The sequence below is a fragment of the Ranitomeya imitator genome, chromosome 1 (genome assembly GCF_032444005.1).
Source record: "Ranitomeya imitator isolate aRanImi1 chromosome 1, aRanImi1.pri, whole genome shotgun sequence".
Classification (NCBI taxonomy): domain Eukaryota; kingdom Metazoa; phylum Chordata; class Amphibia; order Anura; family Dendrobatidae; genus Ranitomeya; species Ranitomeya imitator.
The window spans coordinates 752,775,161-752,801,080 of record NC_091282.1 but is presented as its reverse complement, the minus strand read 5'-3'; the positions used below and the strand labels follow the sequence as shown (position 1 = coordinate 752,801,080).

The following is a 25,920-nucleotide window of genomic DNA, read 5'->3' as shown; positions in this document are numbered from 1 at the left end:
TCCTCAGCCGTCAGGGTCTCGCCTCGGTCTTCATTGGGGGACCACTGATGTGGATCTGATGGCGTCCAGACTGAACGCCAAGGTCGCCAGATCCATAGCTCGGTCTCTAGATCCAAGAGAGCCATAGGAGTGGATGCTCTGGTTCTTCCATGGCACCAGTTCCGTCTTCCGTACGTTTTTCCCCCCACTGCAGCTTTTTCCGAGAGTCATCAGGAAGATCAAGGCGGAAGGAGTTTCAGTGATCCTGGTCGCTCCGAATTGGCCACACCGGGTGTGGTTCCCAGAATTGGAGCGCCTTGTCGTTGACGTACCTTGGCGACTGCCGGATCATCCAGATCTGCTCTCCCAGGGACCGATTTACCACCAGAGCTCAGCGGCACTGTGTTTAACGGCTTGGCCGTTGAATCCTGGATTCTGACCAAGGCTGGTATTTTGACACCGGTCGTGTCCACAATGATCAGTGCTCGTAAGCCTGCATTGGTACGCATTTATCATCGTACCTGGAAAACTGTTTCGTCGATATCTTCCCCTCATCTTCTCTATTCCTACCATTTTGGACTTCCTACAGATCGGTCTGGATTCAGACCTGGTGCTCAGCTCGCTCAAGGGCCAGATATCCGCCTTATCAGTCTTATTCCAACGTAGGATTGCGACAAAACCTCATGTGAAGATGTTCATTCAGGGGGTTACACTTGTGCTCCCCCTTCCCCATCGCATGCCTTTAGACCCTTAACTTAGTCCTGGGAGTCCTACAAGAAGCTCCTTTTTAACCGCTTCAGGACATTTTGCTCACCTTTCTGTCCTGGAAAGTTGCCTTTCTCGTTGCAATTACATCAATCAGGCGGGTTTCGGAGCTGGCTGCTCTGTCCTGTCGAGCTCCTTTCCTTATTTTCCATCAGGACAAGGTTGTCCTTAGGCCGTCCCCATCCTTTTTGCCCAAGGTTATCTCATCCTTCCACCTTAACGAGGACATTGTTCTTCCTTCATTTTGTCCAATTCCAGTCCACAGGATGGAAAAAACTCTCCATGCTCTGGATGTAGTCAGCTCTGAGAAGGTACGTCTCGAGGACTGCGTCCTTCCGAAGGTCGGATTCTTTGTTTGTGCTTCCTGAGGGTCACAGGAAGGGTCTAGCCGCTTCAAAGGCCACGATAGCTAGGCAGATTCATTCCACCATTCAGGAGTCCTACCACATCAGAGGTAAGCCTATCCCAGCGGGGATCAGGGCACACTCCACTTGGTCAGTGGGTGCTTCCTGGGCCATTCGGCAACAGGCGACTGCGAAGCAGGTCTGTAAAACCGTGACTTTGTCCAGCCTACATACTTTCTCCAAGCACTATAATGTTCATGCTAAAGCTCTGGCTGATGCCGGGCTGGGCAGAAGAATTCTGCAAGCTGCTTTGGCGCACATCTGGGCAGTTGTTAAGTGAAGCCTGATGTTTTCTGTTGTTTTCCCACCCATTGCTTTGGGACGTCCTACGGTCCTGTGTCCTCCAATGAGGCGAAGGAGATACAGGGATTTTTGTGTACTCACTGTAAAATCCTTTGCTCCGAGCCACTCATTGGTGGACACAGCACCCACCCTGTTAGCCTAATGGCTGATGTTTTTCTTAGTTTGACATGTTGTACTCTTATATGTTATTGTTCTCCTACTGCTTTTGCACTGAACTGGTTCTCTTGGAGCCAGCAGGAGGGTGTATATTGCAGAGGAGGAGCTAACTTTTTTTCTATTAACTTGGTGTTAGCCTTCTAGTGGCAACAGCATACACCCACGGTCCTGTGTCCCCCAATGAGTGGCTCTGAGAAAAGGATTTTACGGTGAGTACACAAAAATACCTGTTTTTGCTCCCCTTATTCCCAGAGCCATACATTTTTTGGTCAATATGGCCATGTGAGGGCTTATTTTTTGCGAGACAAGTTGTACTTTTGAATAACACCATTGGTTTTACCATGTTGTGTACTTGAAAACAGGAAAACAATTCCAAGTGCGGTGAAATTGCAAAAAAAGTGCAGTCCCACACTTGTTTTTTGTTTGGCTTTTTTTTACTAGGTTCACTAAATGCTAAAACTGACCTGCCATTATGATTCTCCAGGTCATTACGAGTTCATAGACGCCAAACATGTCTAGGTTCTTTTTTATCTAAGTGGTGAAAAAAATTCCAAACTTTGTTAAAAAAAATAAATAAAATTGTGCCATTTTCTGATACCCGTAGCTTCTCCATTTTTCATTATCACTGGTTGGGTGAGGTATTTTTTTTTGCGTGCTGAGCTGATATTTTAATGATACCAGTTTAATGCAGTTATAAACTTTTGTTCGCCTGTTATCGCATTTTAATGCAAATTTCACGGTGACCAAAAAAAAAAGTAATTCTGACGTTTTGACTAGAAGCTGCCACAACCCGATTGGCCCTGCTACATAGAGGCGATGTTCAGATCGTCTCTATGTAGTAGAATTTCTCACTTGCTATGAGCGCCGTGTGGCGCTCATAGCAATCCGGCAGTGACAACCATAGAGGTGTCCAGGAGACCCCTGGTTGTCATGCCAGTGAACCAGTGACCCGCAATCACGTGACGGGGGTCATCGGTGGGTGGATTTCCAGCCCGATGGCCGTCAGCATGAGTTAAATGCCGCTGTCAGCATTTGACAGCGGCATTTAATGGATTAATAGCCGCGGGTGGATCGTGATTCCACCCGCGGCTATTCCGGGCACATGTCAGCTGTTCAAAACAGCTGATATGTCCTGGGAAAGATGTGGGCTCACCGCCGGAGCCCACATGAAAGGGAGGGAGTCCGTCCTTCGTCGGAAAGGGGTTAAAGGTTTTGTCCAGCTCCACTCACTTCAAGAGGCGAATCCCAAAATGATTAGGAGGCAGGATGTCATTGATGCCGCTTGCCTCCCTATGCGAAATTGAACAGCATTGGGCGAATCCTTTTAACCCCTTCACAACTTTTGATGCACATGCATGTCCCTGCCTTTGATGTGGGCTTGCACACATCATGTGGGATTGCAATAGCAATCCAAACAATTGCAGCTTCAAGTCTCTTAAGGGGGCTATTTAAACTCCGTGAAAAGTGAAAAAAAGTTTTTAAAAATGACAATATTGCCCCATTAAAAATAAAAAAATGCATATTTGATATCACTGTATTCATAAGTCAGATCTGTCAAAAATATAATGTACTGTAAATTGGATTGATAAACAGCATAACGAAAAAAAATAAATTAAAACATCAGAATTACATTTTTTTTTACCATGGCAAAATTGCAGTAAGAGGTGATCCAAATCCTGTAAAAAGAAAATGTTACTGGTCTTGCAAAATGGTGACAAAAGCAAAAAAATTCTTTCTTTACAAATTTGATTTTTTTTTTTTATTTTTTACTCTTAAATAAAAAATAAAAGACCTAACAAATACATGTTTGGTATCTGTGTAATCTTACTGACCTGGAGAATATTAAATAAATTTTAAAAAAAGAAAATGAAAAAAACTATTGTGGATTTGCACTTTTATTCGGTCTCTCATGACAGCACCACGAGAAAGTCGATCCGCCCTTCAGGAACAGGATCCGTTGAATCCCAGACCCACACAGTCTGTTCAGGCAGCAGAGCCGCCCACCCCCCCCCCCCTGCCTTGGCCAGTTCGGGGTCCCTGGAAGTGCCAGGGTGGACCACACGGCAGTGAGCGGGCAGGTTGGGGCAGTGTCCGGAGAATTACAGACTCCGGAAGGCCAGCGCTGGAAGAAGGTAAGTGTGCCCCTTTAGATTCTGTGTGATTCCCTGTGTGGCGCTGCCTGGCGTGCTGCTGGGGCTTTGGGTGTTCCAGGTACCGGCTGCGTCCGAAGGCATGCCAGGTGATGCGGCCGGGGCGGGCCAGGGATTCGACTGGTGATGCTTCCCGGACGGGCCCTCTGACGCTGGCGACATCCTCTGTGATGGTGCTTGGGTCGCCATTTCGACATGTCGGAGGGGGGGCGAGGCCGGGGATACGTGCCGGGTGCCGTCCTGCTCAGTGGGATAATGGCGCCGTGGTCGCGCGCAGCAGAGCCGTTGGGGCTGCGGCCGGGGTCGTGGGCACGCTGGTCCAGGGCGGTAGCCGGGGTCTCTGTAACCTGTGGGAGACAGGGCGGCACGTCACCCTGGGGGACGTGACAGTTCTGGGGGAGGAAGAGGCGCCCGGGCCAGGACCTGCAGACCCAGAAATATCCTGGGGGAGGCATGCATAAAGATGGATACTGCACAGGCACCAGTGCTTCTGAGTCCATTTGTCATAATGGAAGTAAGTGAGCCGCAGGAGGACCCTGCACTGTAGCACAGAGATACTGTTCAGAAGCCCCCTACTGCTCGGCAAAAAACCTGTGACAATACGGGTAATGGCAAGGCTTAGGCAAGTGGTCGGTCCAGCCGCAGGAGCTCCTCCAGAGTGGACGAGTCAGCAGCGTCGGCTGAGATGTGTCCCCCTCGTAATCCGGTACCAACTTACTGCAACGCTGGTAAGTGATCTTTGTGAATCACTCGGTGATGCAGTCTTCCTCTTATTTTTCCTGTCCTGCCAGGGAAAGAAATGTACAAGGAAGTCAAGACACAAGGAATATGCCCTTTGCAGATGCTCCCTGCCGGACTTTTGTCCGAAAAGATTGTGTCAGCCTTGTGTGTCCAGCAGATGGTGAGGCTTCACCGCGATGGGGGGGAAATCCAACAGCCGCTAGGGTAGGGTACATTGACTTATGCTTGCTGCCTCCCAAAGGTAGCAGAAGAGATGCCTAACTTTGCTGCAAGCCTGAAGGAGATTTTTAGAGTGGAAGTGAGGGAGTCCATGAAGTCCCTTTCCCAGGGAGAGAGTTCCAAGAGGAAGGGGAAAGGATGTAAAACAAGCTTTCCAGATTCGGACTCCTCTGTTGACTATATGAGAAATGAGGACTCCTCCTGCTCATCTCCTTCGTCTTCCTCCTCTTCGGATGAGGACTTCAGCCGCCTCTGTTTCCCCTTAGACCGCGTGGACAAGTTAGTGAAAGCGGTCAGGGGCACTATGGGGGTAGTAGGGTCCAGGCTGGAACGTTCTGTTCAGGATGTCGTGTTTGGGGGAGTAGACCAGAGGAAGCGCAGGTCTTTCTCCTTAAATTAAAAAATCCAGTCTCTGGTACACTGGGAGTGGAAGAGGCCAGAAAAATGGGACTCCTGTAGTAGATAATTGGGATAATGCCCCGAAACTTGATGCAGCAGTGGCCAAGGTATCAAAAAAAATCCTCATTGCCCTTTGAGGACCTGGGGACCCTGAAGGACCCTCTGGATAAGAAGGCAGACACATTCCTTAAGGGGGCATGGGAGATGTCGGCAGGATCCCTGAGACCAGCTGTGGCATCCACTTTTACGGCTAGGTCAATGATGGTCTGGCTGGACCAACTAGAGAGTCAGTTGAAAGGGGAGCCTCTTGTGAGACTATTGTAAGTGCCTTACCGGTGATTCAGGGTTTTTGTGTGATGCCTCGGTGGATTCAGTCAGGATGGCAGCTAGATCAGCGGGCCTCTCTAACACAGTTCGGAGAGCATTATGGCTAAAGTATTGGCTGGGGGATATTCATGCCAGGTCCAGATTTCGTTCAATTCCATGTGAAGGGGAATACCTCTTTGGACTGGTCCTGGATGAGCTTCTGGAGAAGGCAGGGGATGATAAAAAGAAATTCCCCAGCTTGTTGACCCCTTCCTATTGGCGTCCATTCAGTAGAAGAATGTTCAGTCTTAGGAAGCCAAGACCGAGCCAAGTGGGATGAGAGGAAGAAAAGAGGTAAGGGGTTCATGTTTGGAGGCTCATCGCGAGAGCGTACAAAACCGTCCCAATGACTAGCGGCCCCCGTAGGGGGTAGACTGTCTGCCTTCTACCCAGCCTGGTCACGGATTACCAATAGCAACTGGGTGCATAGCCTAATATCATCAGGGCTGAGATTGGAATTTTCTGCTATTCCGCAGGACAAATTCATGGTAACCCCTTCCCGGTCATCCCTCTCAGAACAGGCTGCTCTAGAGGCAGAGGTCCTGGAGCTATGTCATAAGGAGGTCCTGGTGGAGGTTCCGGGGTCGGAGAGGAGTAGAGGATTCTACTCTCCCCTCTTTCTGGTTCGGAAACCGGATGGCTCCATCAGGACTATCATTAATCTTAGAGCTCTAAATGGGTTATTGGTAGTGTGCCCGTTCAAGATGGAATCGATTGGTTCGGCAATAAAACTAATTTTTGAAAACGAAAAGATACGTACTACCACGTTCCTATTCACGCAGATCATCAGCGGTTCCTCAGGGCGGCGGTAGTCATGGCGGACGATGTTAGTCATTTCCAGTTTAGAGCTCTCCCCTGTGATCTTGTTGCCCCTCGTGTTTTTACAAAGGTAGTTGCCGAGGTCCTGCCCACTTGCGTGAAACCAACGCCCTGATTATTCCCTACCTGGACGACTTTCTTATTGTAGGCAGGTCTGCAGATCATTGCTTATTTCAGGTAGAGAGGATGATGTTCTCTCTGGAGCGCTTGGGGTGGCTACTGATCATTAAAAAAATCTCGGCTACAACCCTTAAAGGTGCAGCAGTTTCTGGGGCTCATTCTGGACTCAGAGAGGCAGGAGTGTTGTCTACCGCTTGATAAGTTGATTCATCTTCGGCACCAAGTTTTGAGAGCATCAAACAATCCCACTATGTCCCTTAGGCGGGCTATGTCCCTATTGGGTTCGCTAACCTCCTGCATCCCGGCAGTCCGGTAAGCGCAGTTTCATAGAAGAGCCTTACAGTGGGACATGTTAGTTAATGATAGGCCCTTATGGGGTACCTGCAGGAACTACTGATCTGGTCACCGGCTTCTATACGTTCCCTGAGGTGGTGGTTAGACCGGGATAACGTGTCCAGGGGGGTTCCCTTGGAAAATCGCATAACCCGGGTGATCAACACGGACGCTAGCCCTACTAGTTGGGGAGCACATATGGGGGAGGCTGTAGTCCAAGGCCTATGGGATCAACAGTTAGAGAGTTCATCTGACTTGAAGGAGCTAACGACAGTAGAACTGACAGTTAAAGGGCTCCTTATATACATGCGGGGTCATCATGTAAGGATGCTCTCTGACTATCAGGTTTTGGTGGCCTACATCAACCACCAGGGTGGAACTCAATCCAGACCTCTAATGGAAGTGACAAGAGTGGCTATTTCACATAGCAGAGGAGCATTTTCTGTCTTTGACAGTGCTGCACATAAGAGAAAAGGACAACATCAGGGCAGATTTTTTGAACCACCACCTACTAAGACAGTGAGAATGCATGCTGAAAAGTGCCATCTTCGACCAGATTGTGCGGATGTGGGGACGGCTGGACGTAGACATCTTTGCCACCAAGAAAAACAGAAACGTGAAACTGTTCTGTTCTCTCGACCCCAGAGAAATCTCTAGTGGTAGATGCCTTCTTGATAAAGTGGGACTTCAACCTGAGTTATACCTTTCCCCCTTGGCCCTTTTGCCTCTACTGGTGAGGAAGATCAGGGAAGACAGGGCAAGGGTTATAGTAATTGCCCCTTTTTGTCCCAGGAGGGCATGGTTCTCATGGCTAAGGACCATGTCGGTTTTGGATCCATCCATAAGTGGTGGGGCTTCACCTGACTGCGTGGAATTTGAAAGGTCGTTATTGAGGGATAAAGGATGCTCCCCCAATTTAATGGCCACTCTCCTAAAGAGTAGGAAAGTAATTATGACCAGGATCTACGCCAGAACCTGGAGAAAATTTCTAGCTACCTTAGAATTTAGAGCTGGGTTGGGGTGCCAATAGGTCAAATTCTGGAGTAGTTCCTTCAAAAGGGTCTGGAGATGGGTCTTTCCACAAGTACCCTTAGGCCGGGATCACACATATGCGAGATACGGCCGAGTTTCGCAGGTGAAAACCCAGCTCTGGCGCCGGCACTCCGGAGCAGAGCTTACAGCTCCATATATTGCTGTGTGGCTGCACACTCCGCTCCGGAGTGCCGGCGCCAGAGCTGGGTTTTCACCTGCGAGACTCGGCCGTATCTCGCGTATGTATGATTCCGGCCAAAAGGTGCAAGTGCCAGCCCTGGGGGCCTTATTTAGCTGTGACAACGCGAATAATTACTGGGTGGCCAGATTTATTAAAGTGTCGAGCAGATCTAGGCCCATTCATAAAAAAAGGATTATGCCGTGGTTCTTGAACTTGGTTCTCACAGCCATGACTGAGCCCCCGTGTGGGCCCATTATCTCCGCCTCAGTGAAAGTGCTCTCCCTCAAGGTAGCCTTCTTGGTTGCTTTAACATTGACGCAGAGGGTGAGTGATATCCAGGCTCTTTCTAGACTCCCTCCATATACACAGTTCCTGGATGACAGGGTAGTGCTTAGGCCAGATCCAGCTTACTTGCACGAGATAGCCTCCAAATTCCACAGGTCGCAGGAGATAGTTCTCCCTTCTTTCCTGCCCAATTCTACTAACCAGAAAGAAATGAAGCTCCATACTTTAGATGTTATGAGATGCCTGCTAGAGTATCTATCGGTCGCTAATCCTTGGCAGAACGATGATGCCTTGTTTGTATCCTTCCAGGGTGCCAGGAAGGGTCTTAGGGTGTCACAGTACTTTAGCTAGGTGGATTAGGGAGGATATTTCTTTAGCATATACATCTAGTAGCAGGCCAGCACTGGAGGGGCTAAGGGTGCATTCCACTCGAGCCATGGTAACCTCATGCGCGGAGAGGTCGGAGGTCTCCATCGACCAGATATGTAAGGCAGCCACATGGTCTTCTCCTTTCACCTTTTATAATCATTACAGGTTGTATATGGGTGCTTCCTCAGATCTCACCTTTAGTATAAGGATACTGCAGGCTGTGGTCCCTCCCTAAGGCAGTTATTACCTCTCTGTAATTCTCTTGTGGTGCTGTCATGAGAGACCGAATAAAGTCTGTTACTTACTGGTAATGGTATTTTTCTGAGCCCATGAGAGCACCCTTAGATTCCCTCCCTTCACATGTGGGTTTGCACTTCTTCCTCTTATAAGTTTTCACGTGTGTGAAATTGTTTTTTTGTTAGGGTATTGTAGATATTTTTGCCATTAACCATGGTGGTCTTCTCGGGCTCTGTAATCCAACTGATGCGTGGGAGAAATGCCGCCCTTTTGCATCTGTAGGTTTCCTGTCCCCGAAGGGCGGATCCCCTCTCTTGTGGTGCTGTCATGGGCTCAGAAAAATACAGTTACCGGTAAGTAGCGAAGACTTTTTGGGGGGCAATTTCATCACACTTGGAATTTTGTTCCTGCATTCAAGTGCATCACATGATAAAATTAATGGTTTCATTCAAAATTTCAATTTGTCACACAAAAAACAAGCCCTCATACGGCTCTGTGGACAGAAAAATAAAAGAAATATGGCTCCTGGAAGAAGTGGAGGGAAAAACGAAAGCAGAAAATTGCTCAAGGGGTGAAGGTTAAAGAGGACATGTTAGTTTGTCTGACTTTCCTCATAAAATATCAGTTTTGGAGAATCTTGTTTTCTAAATCTTTTCTGTTCCTTTATTATTCCTCCTGGAAATATGTCTATATTTCAAGTTACTTTATGGTTACCCTTTCCCTATAATTGTGGACACTGTCGAACCACCCCTGACTGTCAGATTGCGTATGAACGCACCTTATCGACAAGGGGAGTGGTTTCTTTAGTCATACGTTTTTCAGGAAGACGAAAAGAGGAACGTTTTAAGAAAAGGTGCTTTAGAGTGAAATGACTCGCCATTCACAAATGTATTTCTTTTCTCCTCCTTTTGTTTTTCTTCAGCAGCTCAACCCCAGTTAGATGCAATGACTCCTAAATTCATGGCCGGAGTCAAAACTGGTCTGAAGACTCCTAGATTTAACAAAGCAAAGCTAACAAATAATAAAGTCCTTTGTAAGTCACTTCAAGTGATGATCACGCCCATGCACACCATGAGGGATGTAAGATCTAAGTGTTTACAGAATAAAGTCCATTATAACAGTCTGAATGAGTCTACTGGTGAAAGCAGTCAGTTGGACAGTGAACTGGATGTGGAAAAAGGCAAGCAAAGAGGTCCTAGAAGGAAAGACCCATCAGAAATCAAAAACTTGACCTTTGATATGGACGATGGCGAGGGTGGCATTGTTGTTGTGGAGCACTTAGCAGAAAAGGTCTCCTCTTTGTCTGTTAAAAGCAAGCGGAAAACAATCCCCGAAAAAAAAGCTAGTAAGACTCTGGCTACAAGCTCCAGTGATTATCAGGAAAAGTCAAAGCCATTGAGCGCTACCTCTGGTAGCAGACATCGTTTCCATTCTACACATCAGAAAACTCTTACCACTTTGAAGTCAAAGAAAGATGATGAATCTGCAAAAAACTGTGAAGAAAGAGCCCAAAATCAGAAGAGATCAAATTGTCCTTCACAGCCGCCCAGTGATTCTGGACATCACCATGATATGAACACCAATAAAATGGAACATAATCACAAAAACCCTTTATCTTGTTTTGCCTCTGAATTTACAGAATCTCAAGATTCGATGGAAGAAAATATTTCCGGGAAGAATTCTAGAAAGATATTAATGGGTGTACTTAAGAAGCCAACTCCTCCTGAGCCCGTTGAGCAAAGTCAATCTAAACAGCAAGGTTTTTCTGAAAGAGAATCCAAGATGAGGACTAGATCCCAGAAAACAGAATTGCATAATAAGCCTGGAAAGCAAAGTGATGTAGCAGAGTCTCTAGATTCAGAAGATGAGCCAGTTTTGAGAAGATTAACAAACACAAACATGGAAAAAGCAGTTCATGAACGGAAAAAACTGCCACCCCGTCGGGCAAGGCCTGTAGTTTTTTTCACAGAGTTTCCGGATGTTGAAAAAAAGTCAATGCCAATATGGAGCTCAAAGGAAGTGGATAAGTCATTTAAGAGACATTTAGCACATGATGTAGGTCACAGAAAACAACCCCCTCGTTCAAAACTGCAACAAAGATATTTTGAATCTTCAGATTCAGAAGACAAGCCAAGAAAGGACACCAAGAACCGAAAGAAAAGTAATTTTGTGGAATTAGAAGATTCAGAAGAGGAGCTGGGGCCAGGACAAAACTTAACTCAATGGGTTAGTCCTCAAAAGAAGCAAAAACAGTCACTTTGTGTAATACAAAAGCTGAGAAATTTGCTGGAATCTCAAGAATCTGAAGAAGAAACAGTATCCAGAGAGGAGTCTAGATTTGCTACTAATACTCAAAAGAACCAAAAAGGGTTTGGTTATGTTGACACTCAAGATTCAGAAGACGAGCTATTATTGAGAAAGGTGCCCAGGCAAAAAGCCAATGCTGGAAAGAAGAAAAAACACATTGAAGTCTCTAAAACAGTGGAATCTCAAGATTCAAAAGAGGAGAAAATATCTGTACAGGAGTTTAGAACTGCCACTAATGTTCAGAAGAAACAAAAAACAACATTATGTATGGTGCAAAAGCTGAATGGTTTGATAGAATCTGAAGATTCCAAAGAAAAAACGATATTGAGAAAGGCAAACGGGCAAGCAACAAATGCTCAGAGGAACCAAAACCACTGTTTAATGGAATTCCAAGATTCTGAAGAACTGAAATTGGGAACGGAGTCTACAACTTCCGCTAATGCTCTAAAGAAACAACAAAAACAGATTATGGTTGATTCTCAAGAATCAGAGGAGGAGCCAATATTAAGAAAGTCTAGAGCTGCCATGAAATCTCAGAATAAACTAACACAGATTTTTTTTGCCAATTCTCAAGATTCAGAAGAAGGGCCAGTATCGAGAAAGGCATCCAGGCAAGCTGCAAATACTCGAAAGAAACAGAAACATGGGTTAGTGGAATCTCAAGATTCAGAAGAAGATCCGATAAATGGAAAGGAGTCTAGAACTGCCAATGTTGAAAAAAAGCAGATTGGTTTAGTAGAATCTGAAGATTCGGAAGAGGAGTTCATATTGAGAGAGGCATCCAGGCAAGCAGCAAATTGTCAAAAGAAGAAAAAAAATGGTTTATTGGAATCTCAAGATTCTGATGAAGAACTGAAATTGGGAAGAAAATCTACAACTGCCACTAGTGCTCTAACAAAACAGATTACTATGATAGAATATCAAGTTTCGGAAGAGGAGCCAATATTGATAAAAGTTCCAAGGCAAGGACTCCGTGCTAGAAAAAAGAAAAAACAAGTTAGTTTGTTGGCATTTAAAGGTTCAGAAGAAGAGTTAGTATCCAAAATGGAGTCTAAAACAAGCACTAACTCGCAAAAGAAACAAAAACAGATTGATTTGGTAGAATCTCTAGATTCTGAAGAACTAAAATCGGGAAACGAGTCTACAACTGCCGCTTATGCTCTAAAGAAACAACAAAAACAGATTACGGTAAAATCTCATGATTCAGAAGGAGCGCCAATATCAAGAAAGGCATCGAAGCAAGCGGCAAATACTCAAAAGAAACAAAAACATGGTTTGGTGGAATCTCAAGATTCAGAAGAACTGATAACTGGAAAGAAGTCTAAAACCTCCGCTAATGCTGAAAAACAGATTGGTTTGGTAGAATCTGAAGATTCGGAAGAGGAGCTCATATTGAGAAAGGCATCCAGCCAAGCAGCAAATGCTCAAAAGAAGAAAAAAGTTGGTCTATTGGAATCTCAAGATTCTGAAGATTGGAAATCGGGAAAGAAATCTACAACTGTCGCTAATGCTCTAAAGAAACAACAAAAACAGATAGTTATGGTAAACCCCCAAGATTCGGAAGGAGAACCAATATCAAAAGAGGCTTCCAGACAAGCGACGAATACTCGAAAGAAGCAAAAACATGATTTTGTGGAATCTCAAGATTCAGAAGAAGAGCCAATAACTGGAAAGGAGTTTACAACTGTTAATAATGCTGAAAAAAAACAGATTGGTCTGGTAGAATCTGAAGATTCAGAAAAGGAGCTGATATTGAGTAAGGCATCCAGGCAAGCAGCAAATGCACAAAAGAAGAAAAAAAAATATTCTGAACTGAAATTAGGAAAGGAGTATACAACTGCCACTAATGCTCTAAAGAAACAAAAACAGATTATGGTAGAATCTCCAGATTCGGAAGAGGAGCCAATATTGACAAAAGCGCCAAGGCAAGGATCCATTGCTCAAAATAAAAAACAAGTTGGTTTGTTGGATTCTCAAGATTCGGAAGAACAGCTAATATTGAGAGAGTCATCCAGGCAAGCAGCAAATACTCGAAAGACGCAAAAACATGGTTTGGGATCTCAACATTCAGAAAAACAGGTATCTGGAAAGAAGTCTAGAACAGCTGCTAATGCGCAAAAGGAACAGACACTACCATCATGTCTGGCACAAACGCAGAATGGATTGGGAGATTCTGAAGAGTCTGAAGAAGAACAGATATCGAGAAAGATGCCCAGGCCAACGGCTAATACTCTAAAACTTCAAAAAAACATTGGATCACTGGAATTTCAAGATTCAGAACAGGAGCTGACAACCAGAAACAAGTCAAGGCAAATTGATAAAACTTGGCTGAAACAGAAGACTGCACAAAAACAGATCAGCTTGGAAGACAAGAAAATATTTAGAAAGGTTTCTAGTCAACAGACTAGTGCCCAAAAGAAGCAATCACCTACTGAACCAGCCCCAGAAAGAAATCAATCTACCCGTTCTACCAAACTATGGAGTACTCCAGCAGAATCTCAAGATTCAGAAGAGGAAGCTTCATCAGGAAGAGACTCTAGACGATATTGTGAAGGAAAAAGACAACCAACTCCTGACATTGCCTCAAGTAGAAGACAAGAGCAATCTCTCTCTCGTCCAGAACAGCAGAAACAAAATGATGAAGGTAATCTGCTTGCTTCTGCAAGTCCTCAAAAGATGTCATCAGAATCCAGTCTGTCAAAAACTGGAAATATGTCATTTTTGGTGGAGCCAGTGAGTAATTCATCTTCTGAGGACGATGAAAATAATTCATGGAAGGAGCTAAGTTTGCCTAGGTTTAATAAAAGAGCTATAGCTCCCACTCCTGCCCCAACTAGAAGGCAACATCATCCAGCAACCTCCTGGGAACGTTTATCTGGACTGGAAAACGACTTCGAGAAACTACAAGAAAACCCCATAAGTCCTCAGAGGAACTCAAAAAAGTTTAAACCCAATGCACGAGGAATCTTGGGCACTGAATCTAGAGGTATCGAGAAGGAAAATGAGGACCGCAAAGTGGCAGGACAAAAGAAACCGAAGGCTACCAAAAATGTCACCAAGAATGTCTATTCTCGAGGTGATCAACAAAGTCAACCACAGAGGAACAGCTCGACTGTAAGCTCCTCAAAGAGGTGGATGCCTCTTAATCCGTTCAAAGCAATAAACCGTGAAGAGGAATGGACAGAAAAAGAAGTGCACAGACTTTACAAGTGAGTATGTGCTGGTAATGCTTATGGGGAGTAAATCACAAGAGAAATATTTCAAGTCTGTTTTGTTTGTGGCTGCACTTCTGTTATTTGCACCAAATGTATATTCTGATTTTATAAATGGGGCTCCCATTTAGATATCGCACTTTTGTCCAGAGCTGATTTTTCACTTTTCACTCCCCAACGGAAAGTGTTTGTGACTTTGTTGCAATTCCAAAATTTTCAATGTCATTTGTAGAGATGAGGAATTAAATTAGTAAAATTTTGCAGTGAGTCACTGTCACGGATCCCTTCTTCGTGGTGTCACTTGTTCATCACGTGCCTGCTCTCATACGTGACTTGAGGTTGTGCCTGCAAGGGTTAATCTATCTCCCCACTCTCAGTCCAGCATTCAACCTCTGTCCTATGCTGTAATGGGAGCATAAATCACACACCGACCCAGGCCACACACCCGCTCATACACGCTGCCACCACTCACCAAATACATGGGCGATGAGTCCCGGAACTAATAATACTAATAATGTCTATCACTCATAAGGCTCACACACCTTAGGCTATGGAGTCTTTTAGAACATTCAAGGTTCAACTTGTTAACGTTTTATACTTTAATAACAAAAGGTTCAATGCTTACAATAAGAAAAAGGTATAAAAATATGATAATAAAAAGGCATACAACTTATGCAAAACAGTATAATATAAAGAGGAGAAACATGCAGAAATTATCTAACTGGTAGTTGCTTTCTGCTCCCTGAGGGTAGGACGATGTAGATTGGATCACACCAGCTTCTCAGGCTGCACCCATCATGTGAACACAATTCTCTGTCTGCAGCCTAAATTTATAACTTTGGTCTGGAGGTCAGGTTTCTAGACCAGCCCCTCAGGTTAATATCATGATTGCTGGCTTTTTGATTGGCCACGGCCGCGCTACTAATGAATATATTATTTTTCCCTTGAGACACTTGTGAAAAGGTTCTCAGGAATAGATAACCTCAGGCCGCAATTAGCATCTCCCTTCCAAGACCTAGGAGGTGTCAAGTGTTACCTTTCTTCTTGGCCCTAGCTAGACCTCCTGGTGAGATATGGAGACACAATTTCTACTAGTCCCAAGGAAGTAAGGAAGTACCTATTAACACCTAGGTGCGACTTGCCTTCAGGACACATGTTACATTATCACTAGTCACACATATAACCCTAGACATTTGTCACTACCACATATAGATAGATATATATACATATTTCACCACCACATTTGCTATTTTTTTTTTTTTTTTTGCACTTCGGTTTTGCACGGATTCAGTTAAAGGACTGCCACAGAAAATATAAAAATCCTTATCATAACTGTAACCTCTGCGGCCTCCGCGTTTTCCGATCACCACCGCTCATGCGAAAATCCCTGAACCTCTCACACGGTCGGGACTTCAGACTTTAACCCCTTCATGACCCAGCCTATTTTGACCTTAAAGACCTTGCCGTTTTTTTGCAATTCTGACCAGTGTCCCTTTATGAGGTGATGACTCAGGAACGCTTCAACGGATCCTAGCGGTTCTGAGATTTTTTCATGACATATTGGGCTTCATGTTAGTGGTAAATTTAGGTCAATAAATTCTGCGTTTATTTGTGATAAAAATGGAAATTTGGCGAAAACTTTAAAAATTTCGCAATTTTCACATTTTGAATTTTTATTCTGTTAAACCAGAGAGTTATGTGACACAAAATAGTTAATAAATAACATTTCCCACATGTATACTTTACATCAGCACAATTTTGGAAACAACATTTTTTTTGCTAGGAAGTTATAAGGGTTAAAATTTGACCAGCGAGTTCTCATTTTTACAACGAAATTTACAAAACCATTTTTTTTTAGGGACCACCTCACATTTGAAGTCAGTTTGAGGGGTCTATATGGCTGAAAATACCCAAAAGTGACACCATTCTAAAAACTGCACCCCTCAAGGTACTCAAAACCACATTCAAGAAGTTTATTAACCCTTCAGGTGCTTCACAGCAGCAGAAGCAACATGGAAGGAAAAAATGAACATTTAACTTTTTAGTCACAAAAATTATCTTTTAGCAACAATTTTTTTATTTTCCCAATGGTAAAAGGAGAAACTGAACCACGAAAGTTGTCCAATTTGTCCTGAGTACGCTGATACCTCATATGTGGGGGGTAAACCACTGTTTGGGCGCACGGCAGGGCTTTGAAGGGAAGGAGCGCCATTTGACTTTTTGAATGAAAAATTGGCTCCACTCTTTAGCGGACACCATGTCGCATTTGGAGAACCCCTGTGTGCCTAAACATTGGCGCTCCCCCACAAGTGACCCCATTTTGGAAACTAGACCCCCCCAAGGAACTTATCTAGATGCATATTGAGCACTTTAAACCCTCAGGTGCTTCACAAATTGATCTGTAAAAATGAAAAAGTACTTTATTTTCACAAAAAAATTCTTTTCGCCTCAATTTTTTCATTTTCACATGGGCAATAGGATAAAATGGATCATAAAATTTGTTGGGCAATTTCTCCCGAGTACGCCGATACCTCATATGTGGGGTTAAACCACTGTTTGGGCACTCAGCAGGGCTCGGAAGGGAAGGCGTGCCATTTGACTTTTTGAATGGAAAATTAGCTCCAATTGTTAGCGGACACCATGTCGCGTTTGGAGAGCCCCTGTGTGCCTATGCATTGGAGCTCCCCCACAAGTGACCCCATTTTGGAAACTAGACCCCCCAAGGAACTTATCTAGATGCATATTGAGCACTTTAAACCCCCAGGTGCTTCACAGAAGTTTATAACGCAGAGCCATGAAAATAAAAAATAATTTTCCTTTCCTCAAAAATGATTTTTTAGCCTGGAATTTCCTATTTTGCCAAGGGTAATAGGAGAAATTGGACCCCAAATGTTGTTGTCCAGTTTGTCCTGAGTACGCTGATACCCCATATGTGGGGGTAAACCACTGTTTGGGCGCACGGCAGGGCTCTGAAGGAAAGGCACGCCATTTGGCTTTTTAAATGGAAAATTAGCTCCAATCATTAGCGGACACCATGTCACGTTTGGAGAGCCCCTGTGTGCCTAAACATTGGAGATCCCCCAGAAATGACCCCATTTTGGAAACTAGACCCCCAAAGGAAGTAATCTAGATGTGTGTTGAGGACTTTGAACCCCCAAGTGCTTCACAGAAGTTTATAACGCAGAGCCATGAAAATAAAAAAACAAAACATTATTTTCTCAAAAATGATCTTTTAGCCTGCAATTTTTTATTTTACAAAGGGTAACAGGAGAAATTTGACCCCAAAAGTTGTTGTCCAGTTTCTCCTGAGTACGCTGATTCCTCATATGTGGGGGTAAACCACTGTTTGGGCACATGGCGGGGCTCGGAAGTGAAGTAGTGACGTTTTGAAATGCAGACTTTGATGGAATGCTCTGTGGGCGTCACGTTGCGTTTGCAGAGCCCCTGATGTGGCTTAACAGTAGAAACCCCCCACAAGTGACCCCATTTTGGAAACTAGACCCCGAAAGGAACTTATCTAGATGTGTGGTGAGCACTTTGAACCCCCAAGTGCTTCACAGACGTTTACAACGCAGAGCCGTGAAAATAAAAAAATCACTTTTCTTTCCTCAAAAATGATGTTTTAGCAAGCATTTTTTTATTTTCACAAGGGTAACAGGAGAAATTGGACCCCAGTAATTTTTGCGCAGTTTATCCTGAGTATGCTGGTACCCCATATGTGGGGGGTAAACCACTGTTTGGGCACACGTCGGGGCTCGGAATTGAGGGAGCACCATTTGACTTTTTGAATACGAGATTGGCTGGAATCAATGGTGGCGCCATGTTGCTTTTGGAGACCCCTGATGTGCCTAAACAGTGGTAACACCTCAATTCTACCTCCAACACTAACCCCAACACACCCCTAACTCTAATCCCAAATGTAGCCATAACCCTAATCACACCCCTAACCACAACCCTAATTCCAACCCTAACCCTAAGGCTATGTGCCCACGTTGCGGATTCGTGTGAGATTTTTCAGCATCATTTTTGAAAAATCCGCAGGTAAAAGACACTGCGTTTTACCTGCGGATTTTCCGCGGATTTCCAGTGTTTTTTGTGCGGATTTCACCTGCGGATTCCTATTGAGGAACAGGTGTAAAACGCTGCGGAATCCGCACAAAGAATTGACATGCTGCGGAAAATACAACGCAGCGTTCCCGCGCGGTATTTTCCGCACCATGGGCACAGCGAATTTGGTTTTCCATAGGTATACATGGTACTGTAAACCTGATGGAACACTGCTGCGAATCCGCAGCGGCCAATCCGCAGCCAAATCCGCACCGTGTGCCCATAGTCTAATTCTAAAGGTATGTGCACACGCTGCGGAAAACACTGCGGATCCGCAGCAGTTTCCCATGAGTTTACAGTTCAATGTAAACCTATGGGAAACAAAAATCGCTGTACACATGCTGTGGAAAAACTGCACGGAAACGCAGCGGTTTACATTCCGCAGCATGTCACTTCTTTGTGCGGATTCCGCAGCGGTTTTACAACTGCTCAAATAGAAAATCGCAGTTGTAAAACCGCAGTGAAATGCGCAGAAAAAACGCGGTAAATCCGCCATAAATCCGCAGCGGTTTAGCACTGCGGATTTATCAAATCCGCAGCAGAAAAATCCGCAGAGGACCAGAAAACGTGTGCACATACCGAAACCCTAGCCCTAACCCTACCCCTAACCTTACCCCTAACCCTACCCCTAACCCTAGCCCTAACCTTAACCCTAGCCCTAACCCTATTCTAACATTAGTGGGGGAAAAAAATACTTTATTTTTTTATTGTCCCTACCTATGGGGGTGACAAAGGGGGGGGTCATTTATTATTTTTTTTTATTTTGATCACTGAGATTATATCTCAGTGATCAAAATGCACTTTGGAACGAATCTGCCGGCCGGCAGATTCGGCGGGCGCACTGCGCATGCGCCCGCCATTTTGGAAGATGGCGGCGCCCAGGGAGAAGACGGACGGACCCCGGCAGGATCGGTAAGTATGATGGGGGGGAAAGGGAATGGAGCATGGGGGGTGGAACGGAGTGCGGGAGGGGTGGAACAGAGCACGGGGGTTTGGGGCGGAACGGAGCACGGGGGGGGGGGGGGGGGTTGGAACGGAGCACGGGGGGGGGGGGGGGGGGTGGATCGGAGTGCAGGGGGGGGGGTGATTGGAGCACGGGCAGGGTGATTGGAGCACGGGGGGAGCGGACAAGAGCACGGGGGGAGCGGAGCACAGGACGGAGGGGAGCCGGAGCAGTGTACAGTGTACCCGACAGATCGGAGGGCTGGGGGGGGGGGCGATGGGTGGGGGCACATTAGTGTTTCCAGCCATGGCCGATGATATTGCAGCATCGGCCATGGCTGGATTGTAATATTTCACCAGTTATAATAGGTGAAATATTACAAATCACTCTGATTGGCAGTTTCACTTTCAACAGCCAATCAGAGCGATCGTAGCCGCGGGGGGGTGAAGCCACTCCCCCTGTCCCTGCAGATCGGGTGAAATGGGAGTTAACCCTTTCACCCGATTTGCAGGGACGCGATCTTTCCATGACGCCACATAGGCGTCATGGGTCGGATTGGCACCGACTTTCATGACGTCTTCGTGGCGTCATGGGTCGGGAAGGGGTTAAGGTGCTATGACGTGTGTTGTGACCTGACGCACGCATGGTGTCTCTTTAGGAGAGTTCAATGCAATCTTTACTGCAGGGTCACCTTTAAGGCCCAGTATAATGTGTAGAATTAGGGGAATGAGGACTTTCATTCATAATTTTATGTTTCATGTAGAGCTGTGTCCTCACTACCAAAGCACAAGAAAGGATTCTGGCTGGACGTCGCCATGGCTGTGGGAAGCCGCTCAGCAGAAGAGTGCAATGAGAAGTACCTGGAAAGACAGCAGGCTAAGCCATCGAGAGCGCCACCCAAGAAGAGAGTCAATGCAAGCAAGAAAAAGAAGCAAGAAAGTAATGACCGTAACTTCTAAGAAAAATTGGTAGAATAAGAGCTTGTATGTGTGAGACTCACTCTTATGGTGAAATGTTGGGGTGTAGTACAAGGTAGTGACCACAGGGTGGCAGCGGTACACACTGTTCTTAATCCAGATGCCATTTGGTGCCCCTATTTCCCGCAGGCTCTGGTGGTCATGGTGAACTTACCTTTTTAGCACTTAAGCCAAAATAACAAAGTAGATCTATGTGCACAAGTAGGAAATGTGGTGCAGAATTTTCTGCACTAAATCTGCATTTGCAGATTTGATGCAGTTTCTGTGCAGTACAATGTGAAAAAAAAGCTGTGCAGAAAAATCTGCTGCAGAACTGCACAAAAGAAGTGACGTGCAGTTCTTTGAAATCTGCAGCGTTTCTGCGCAGATTTTTCTGCACCATGTGCACAGCTTTTTTTTTCACATTGATTTACATTGTACTGTGCAGTTCTGCAGCATTTCTGCAGCAGAAAAATCTGCTGCAGTTCTGCACCAATTCTGCACTAAATCTGCATCATGTGCACATACCCTAAGGTTCGGTGAGGTTTTATGTTTTTCCTTGGTGATACAAGTGTTTGTGAGAATTTCCGAAAATGCAGGATTTGTATTTTGTGCACAGGTTGTGTTACATAAACTTCAGCATTTGTGTGGATTGCTGATAGGCTGCTGTTTTGGAGATTTTCTTCCCAGAAAGTGCACTGATTAATGATCTAACAGGACCATCGTTGCTTCTGTAGCTCTGCTTACCAAGGAGCTGATATTGGCACTATATGTGATGGAGCTATCACTGGTGCGATTGTCTGGTCACTTAGCTTCATTTATTATATTTCTACTTCTTCATCCTGGTCAATGTGATGCGCACAACTGATAGCTGTACTGTGATGAGCCCTGCTCCTAGAAGTAAGCTGTGAAGGGTCCCAGCAAACAGAGGTCTTAAAATCCACAATGAATTGATGGAGAAAGCAGACGAAATGTACAACCTTCCATTATAGGAAGAATTGACTTAAAGGGAAGGTGCCACCAGTTTTCTCGTATTTTTGTTTTTTTGTGAAATTAAGCTTAAAATAGTAATTAAAATGTATTAATGCAATGTTTGCACTGTTTGCAAACATTTCTATATGAAAAATATGATATATTTTTCTACAAATATACATATTTACCACTAGGGGGAGCATTTTCCGTTTTAGACCTCAAGCAGCTATAGTAAGATTTAGCAGCTCTGCCCCAGGGATATTAGACCACCCAAAAGGGGAGGGAAATGGCGATGTCAGCAGTTACTGCCCCAACAGTAAGAATGAAGAGCAGCATCACAGGGCAGCACCATTTTGTGTGTGACTGCCCTGTGACCTGCTATCACCAGCAGTTACTGCATCAGAGGAGCAGAACACAGTGGACTCAGCAGCATCTGGACCCAAGAAGAGTGAAGACATGTGGTGTGCATGGAGCAGCATTAGGAGCTGTCTGGGAGCTCCAGCTCTGCAGTGAATGGCCAGGCATTATGGAGGGAGGGGAGAGATGCATTGTATGGCTAAGGCCGGGGTCACACTAGACCGCAATACGGACGAGTGCAATGCGATAAAAAAAATCGCATAGCACTCGTCCCTATGTTAATCTATGGGGCAGCTCCCATCATCCGATATTCTCTCGGCCGTATTCAGGATCCGAGTGAAATCGCAGCATGCTGCAATTCTCAGCATATCTCGGCCGAGAATCGCCAATGAAAGTCTATGGGGGTGAGAAAAAAATCGCACAGCACACGGACCATCAGTGTGACGTGCGAGAAATTCTCAGGCATTGGGCAGGTGACAGGAAAGGCTCAGCCATTATTTGCTCATTTTGCAAGTGTGTGAGAAAATCTCACCATACGGACGCCATACGGATGTCACACGGATGCAAAACGGATCATTGGATGCGAGAAAATCGCATCCTCGCACTGCACACGGATCACTGTTTTGGTAACATTTGTGCGATTCTCGTCCATCAAAAATGGACCTTTTTTTTGTACGTTGTGTGTGTCCCCGGCCTAAGAGTGACTGATAGGAGAGAAAGAGACGTGAAGTATGATGAGTGAGACACATAAGGAGTGTGATGGGGAGATACACCTTGAGGCTGTGTGCACACGTTCAGGATTTTTTGCATTTTTTTGCGTTTGTTCGCTATAAAAATGTGATAAAAGCAATTTAAAAATGCATACATATGCATCCCATCATTTATAATGCATTCCGCAATTTTTGTGCATATGTTGCGTTTTTTCTGGGGGGAAAAACACATCGCAGTAAAAAACGCAACATGTTCTGCGCATGTCGTGTCTCCTCCTTTGATGTGGGCTCCGGCGCTGAGCCCACATCAAAGTCACGACATGTCGGCTGTTTTGTACAGCTGACATGTGCGCGCAATAGCGGCAGGTGAAATCGCAATTCACCCGCCGCTATTAACCTGTTAAATGCCGCTGTCAAATGCTGACAGCGGCATTTAACTACCGCTTCCAGCCGCGCGGCCAGAAATGGGCGTATCGTCCACCCCCGTCACATGATCAGGGGTTGGCGATGCGTCAGGATGGTAACCATAGAGGTCCTTGAGACCTCTATAGCTACTGATGCCGGCCTGCTGTGAGCGCCTCCCTGTGGTCGGCGCTCATAGCAAGCCTGTAATTCAGCTACGGAGCAGCAATCTGATGATCGCTGCTATGTAGCTGAGCCGATCGAGTTGTGCCAGCTTCTAGCTTCCCATGGAGGCTATTGAAGCATGGCAAATGTAAAAAAAAACGTTTTTAAAAATATGAAAAAAAATTAACGTTTAAATCACCCCCCTTTTGCCCCATCAAAAATAAAACAATAAAAAAATCAAACCTACACATATTTAGTATCGCCGCGTTCAGAATCGCCCAATCTGCCAATAGAAAAAAACATGACTGACATGTGCCCGCAATAGCGACAGGTGAGATCGCGATTCAACTGTTCCTCTGTATGTGTTTTCCGTCCGGCGGAAACAGCTGTTTTGACGGATCCTGCAAAAAACGGATGAAACGTGTGGTCATCCGGCGCTAATACAACTCAATGATAAAATAACGGATCCGGCGAAAAAAAACTGATCTGGCACAAAAAAAAGTAAATTGGGGAAAAAAAACGGATCTGGCGTGAAAAAACTGATCCGGCGGAAAAAACTGATCTGGCGGATAAAACTGATCTGGCAGAAAAAAAGGAACTTGTGGGAAAAAAACGGATCCGGCGGGAAAAAAAAGGATCCGATGGAAAAAAAACTGATCTGGCAGAAAAAAAACGGATAAGGCGGAAAAAAAACGGATAAGGCGGAAAAAAACTGATAAGGCGGAAAAAAACGGATAAGGCGGAAAAAAAGGATCCGATGGAAAAAAAAACCTGATCTGGCAGAAAAAAAAGGAAATTGTGGAAAAAAACGGATCCGGCGGGAAAAAACGGAACTGGCAGATGAAAAAAAAAAGAACTTGTGGAAAAAAAAACGGATCTGGTGGGAAAAAACGGATCTGGCGGGAAAAAACAGATCAGGCGGGATAAAAAGGATCCGATGGAAAATAAACTGATCTGGCAGAAATAAAAGGAAATTGTGGAAAAAAACTGATCCGGCGGGAAAAAACTGATCCGGCGGGAAAAGACGGATCAGGCGGGAAAAAAAAGGATCCGATGGGAAAAAAAACTGATCTGACAGAAAAAAAAGGAAATTGTTGAAAAAAACGGATCCGGCGTGAAAAAACGGATCCGGCGTGAAAACGGATCCAGCAGGAAAAAATGGATCCGGCGGGAAAAAACGGATCCAGCAGGAAAAAATGGATCCGGCGGGAAAAAACGGATCCGGCGGAAAAAATGGATCCGGTGGAAAAAACGGATCTGGCGAAAAAAAAACGGATTCTGCAAATGTGCTCGCAGGATGCGTTTTTTTCCCATAAACTTGTATTAGCGACAGATCGTGACGGATGGCCACACGTCGCGTGGTCGCGTCCATCGTGCAACGGATCCGTCGTGTTTTGGCGGACCGTCGGCACGAAAAAACGTTCAAGTGAACTTTTTTTGTCCAGCGCGTCCGCCATTTTCTACCGCGCATGCGCTGCCAAAACTCCGCCCCCTCCTTCTAGACTTCAGAATGGGCAGTGGATGTGTTGAAAAACTGCATCCGCTGCCCACGTCGGGCACAAATTTCACAACGTGCGTCGGTACGTCGGCCCGACGCATAGCGACGGACTCGTACCGACGCAAGTGTGAAAGAGGCCTTTGTGAGGGTTGAATTAAAAAAAAAAAACAAAAAAAACACCGCGTGGGCGCCCGTGCAATTTTCTGCGCCAGAGGGGGAAAGCCGACGACCGGGGGCCAATATCTGTAGCCTGCTATGAATATCAGCCCACAGCTGTCTGTGTAGCCTTTACTGGCTATTAAAATAAGGGGACCCCAAAAAAAAAAATTGCGTGGGGTCCCCCTATATTTTATAGCCAGAAAGGCTACGCAGACAGCTGCAGGCTGATATTCATAGCCTAGAGAGGGGCCATGGATATTGGCCCCCCCCCAGGCTACAAATACCAGTCCGCAGCCGCCCCAGAAATGGCGCATCTGTAAGATGCGCCAATTCCGGCACTTAGCCCCTCTCTTCCCACTCCCGTGTAGCGGTGGGATATGGGGTAATGAAGGGTTAATGTCACCTTGCTATTGTAAGGTGACATTAAGCCGGGTTAATAACGGAGAGGCGTCAATAAGACGCCTATCCGTTATTAATCCAATAGTAAGAAAGGGTTAAAAAAAAACACGCACACATTAGGAAAAAAGTATTTTAATATTCTTCATTTCACCATACTTACCATACTTCAGCGCCTGCAAAGAACGTAAAATAATAAACCGTATACTACCTGTCCGCCGTAGTCCAATTAATATCGAGTGTCCCACGACGATCTCCCCTATAGAACAGTGACATCGGGTGATGTCACTGCTCTATAGGACCCTCAGTGACACACTGACAGGAGGCAATGGCTCCTACAGTGCATCACTGAGAGGTTACCTTAGGACAAGGTCTCACTTTATGGCAATTGCTGCATGGGAAAATTTCTCATACACCAATGGCATAAAGTGAGACTAGGGACTTTTTTATTTTACAGCGGCGGAGGAATACAGTGGTGGAAGGATACGTTCCTGCTGTCATTGTGTTCCTGGAGCCCCTAGAGAGCAGTCGCATTATCTGATGCTGCTGCTCTCCACGGGAGATCGTCGTGGGACACTCGTGGATTTCTGCGGACAGGGAGTATATTGATTGTTTGTTTTTTTAATATTTTTTTTACAGATGACACTGGCTTCGGGGAACAAAGTGACAAGTAATGGTGAGTATGAAATCTATGTTTAATGTACTGTATGTCTATATATATATGTATGTAATGTATTGTATGTAGCATGTATGTGGCATGTATGTATGGAGTGTTTTTTTTTTTTCATTCAACACATTAGCCGGATGATGGGACTATTACTGTCCCATAATTGGCTAATGTGTCAATCACTGTCATTGTAGCAGGCATCGTCCGATGG

At 45.3% G+C, this 25,920-nt stretch overlaps 1 protein-coding gene across 2 annotated transcripts in view; it reads left to right on the top strand.

Annotated features, from left to right (window-relative positions):
* MIS18BP1 (MIS18 binding protein 1) overlaps positions 1 to 25,920 on the top strand; it is a 197,536-nt gene that overhangs the window by 128,456 nt on the left and 43,160 nt on the right. For both annotated transcript variants that reach the window (XM_069734982.1, XM_069734973.1), the window contains 2 exons: positions 9,781 to 14,374; positions 20,191 to 20,366. In XM_069734982.1, the coding sequence (XP_069591083.1) occupies positions 9,781 to 14,374; positions 20,191 to 20,366 (4,770 nt within the window). The remainder of the gene's footprint in view (positions 1 to 9,780; positions 14,375 to 20,190; positions 20,367 to 25,920) is intronic.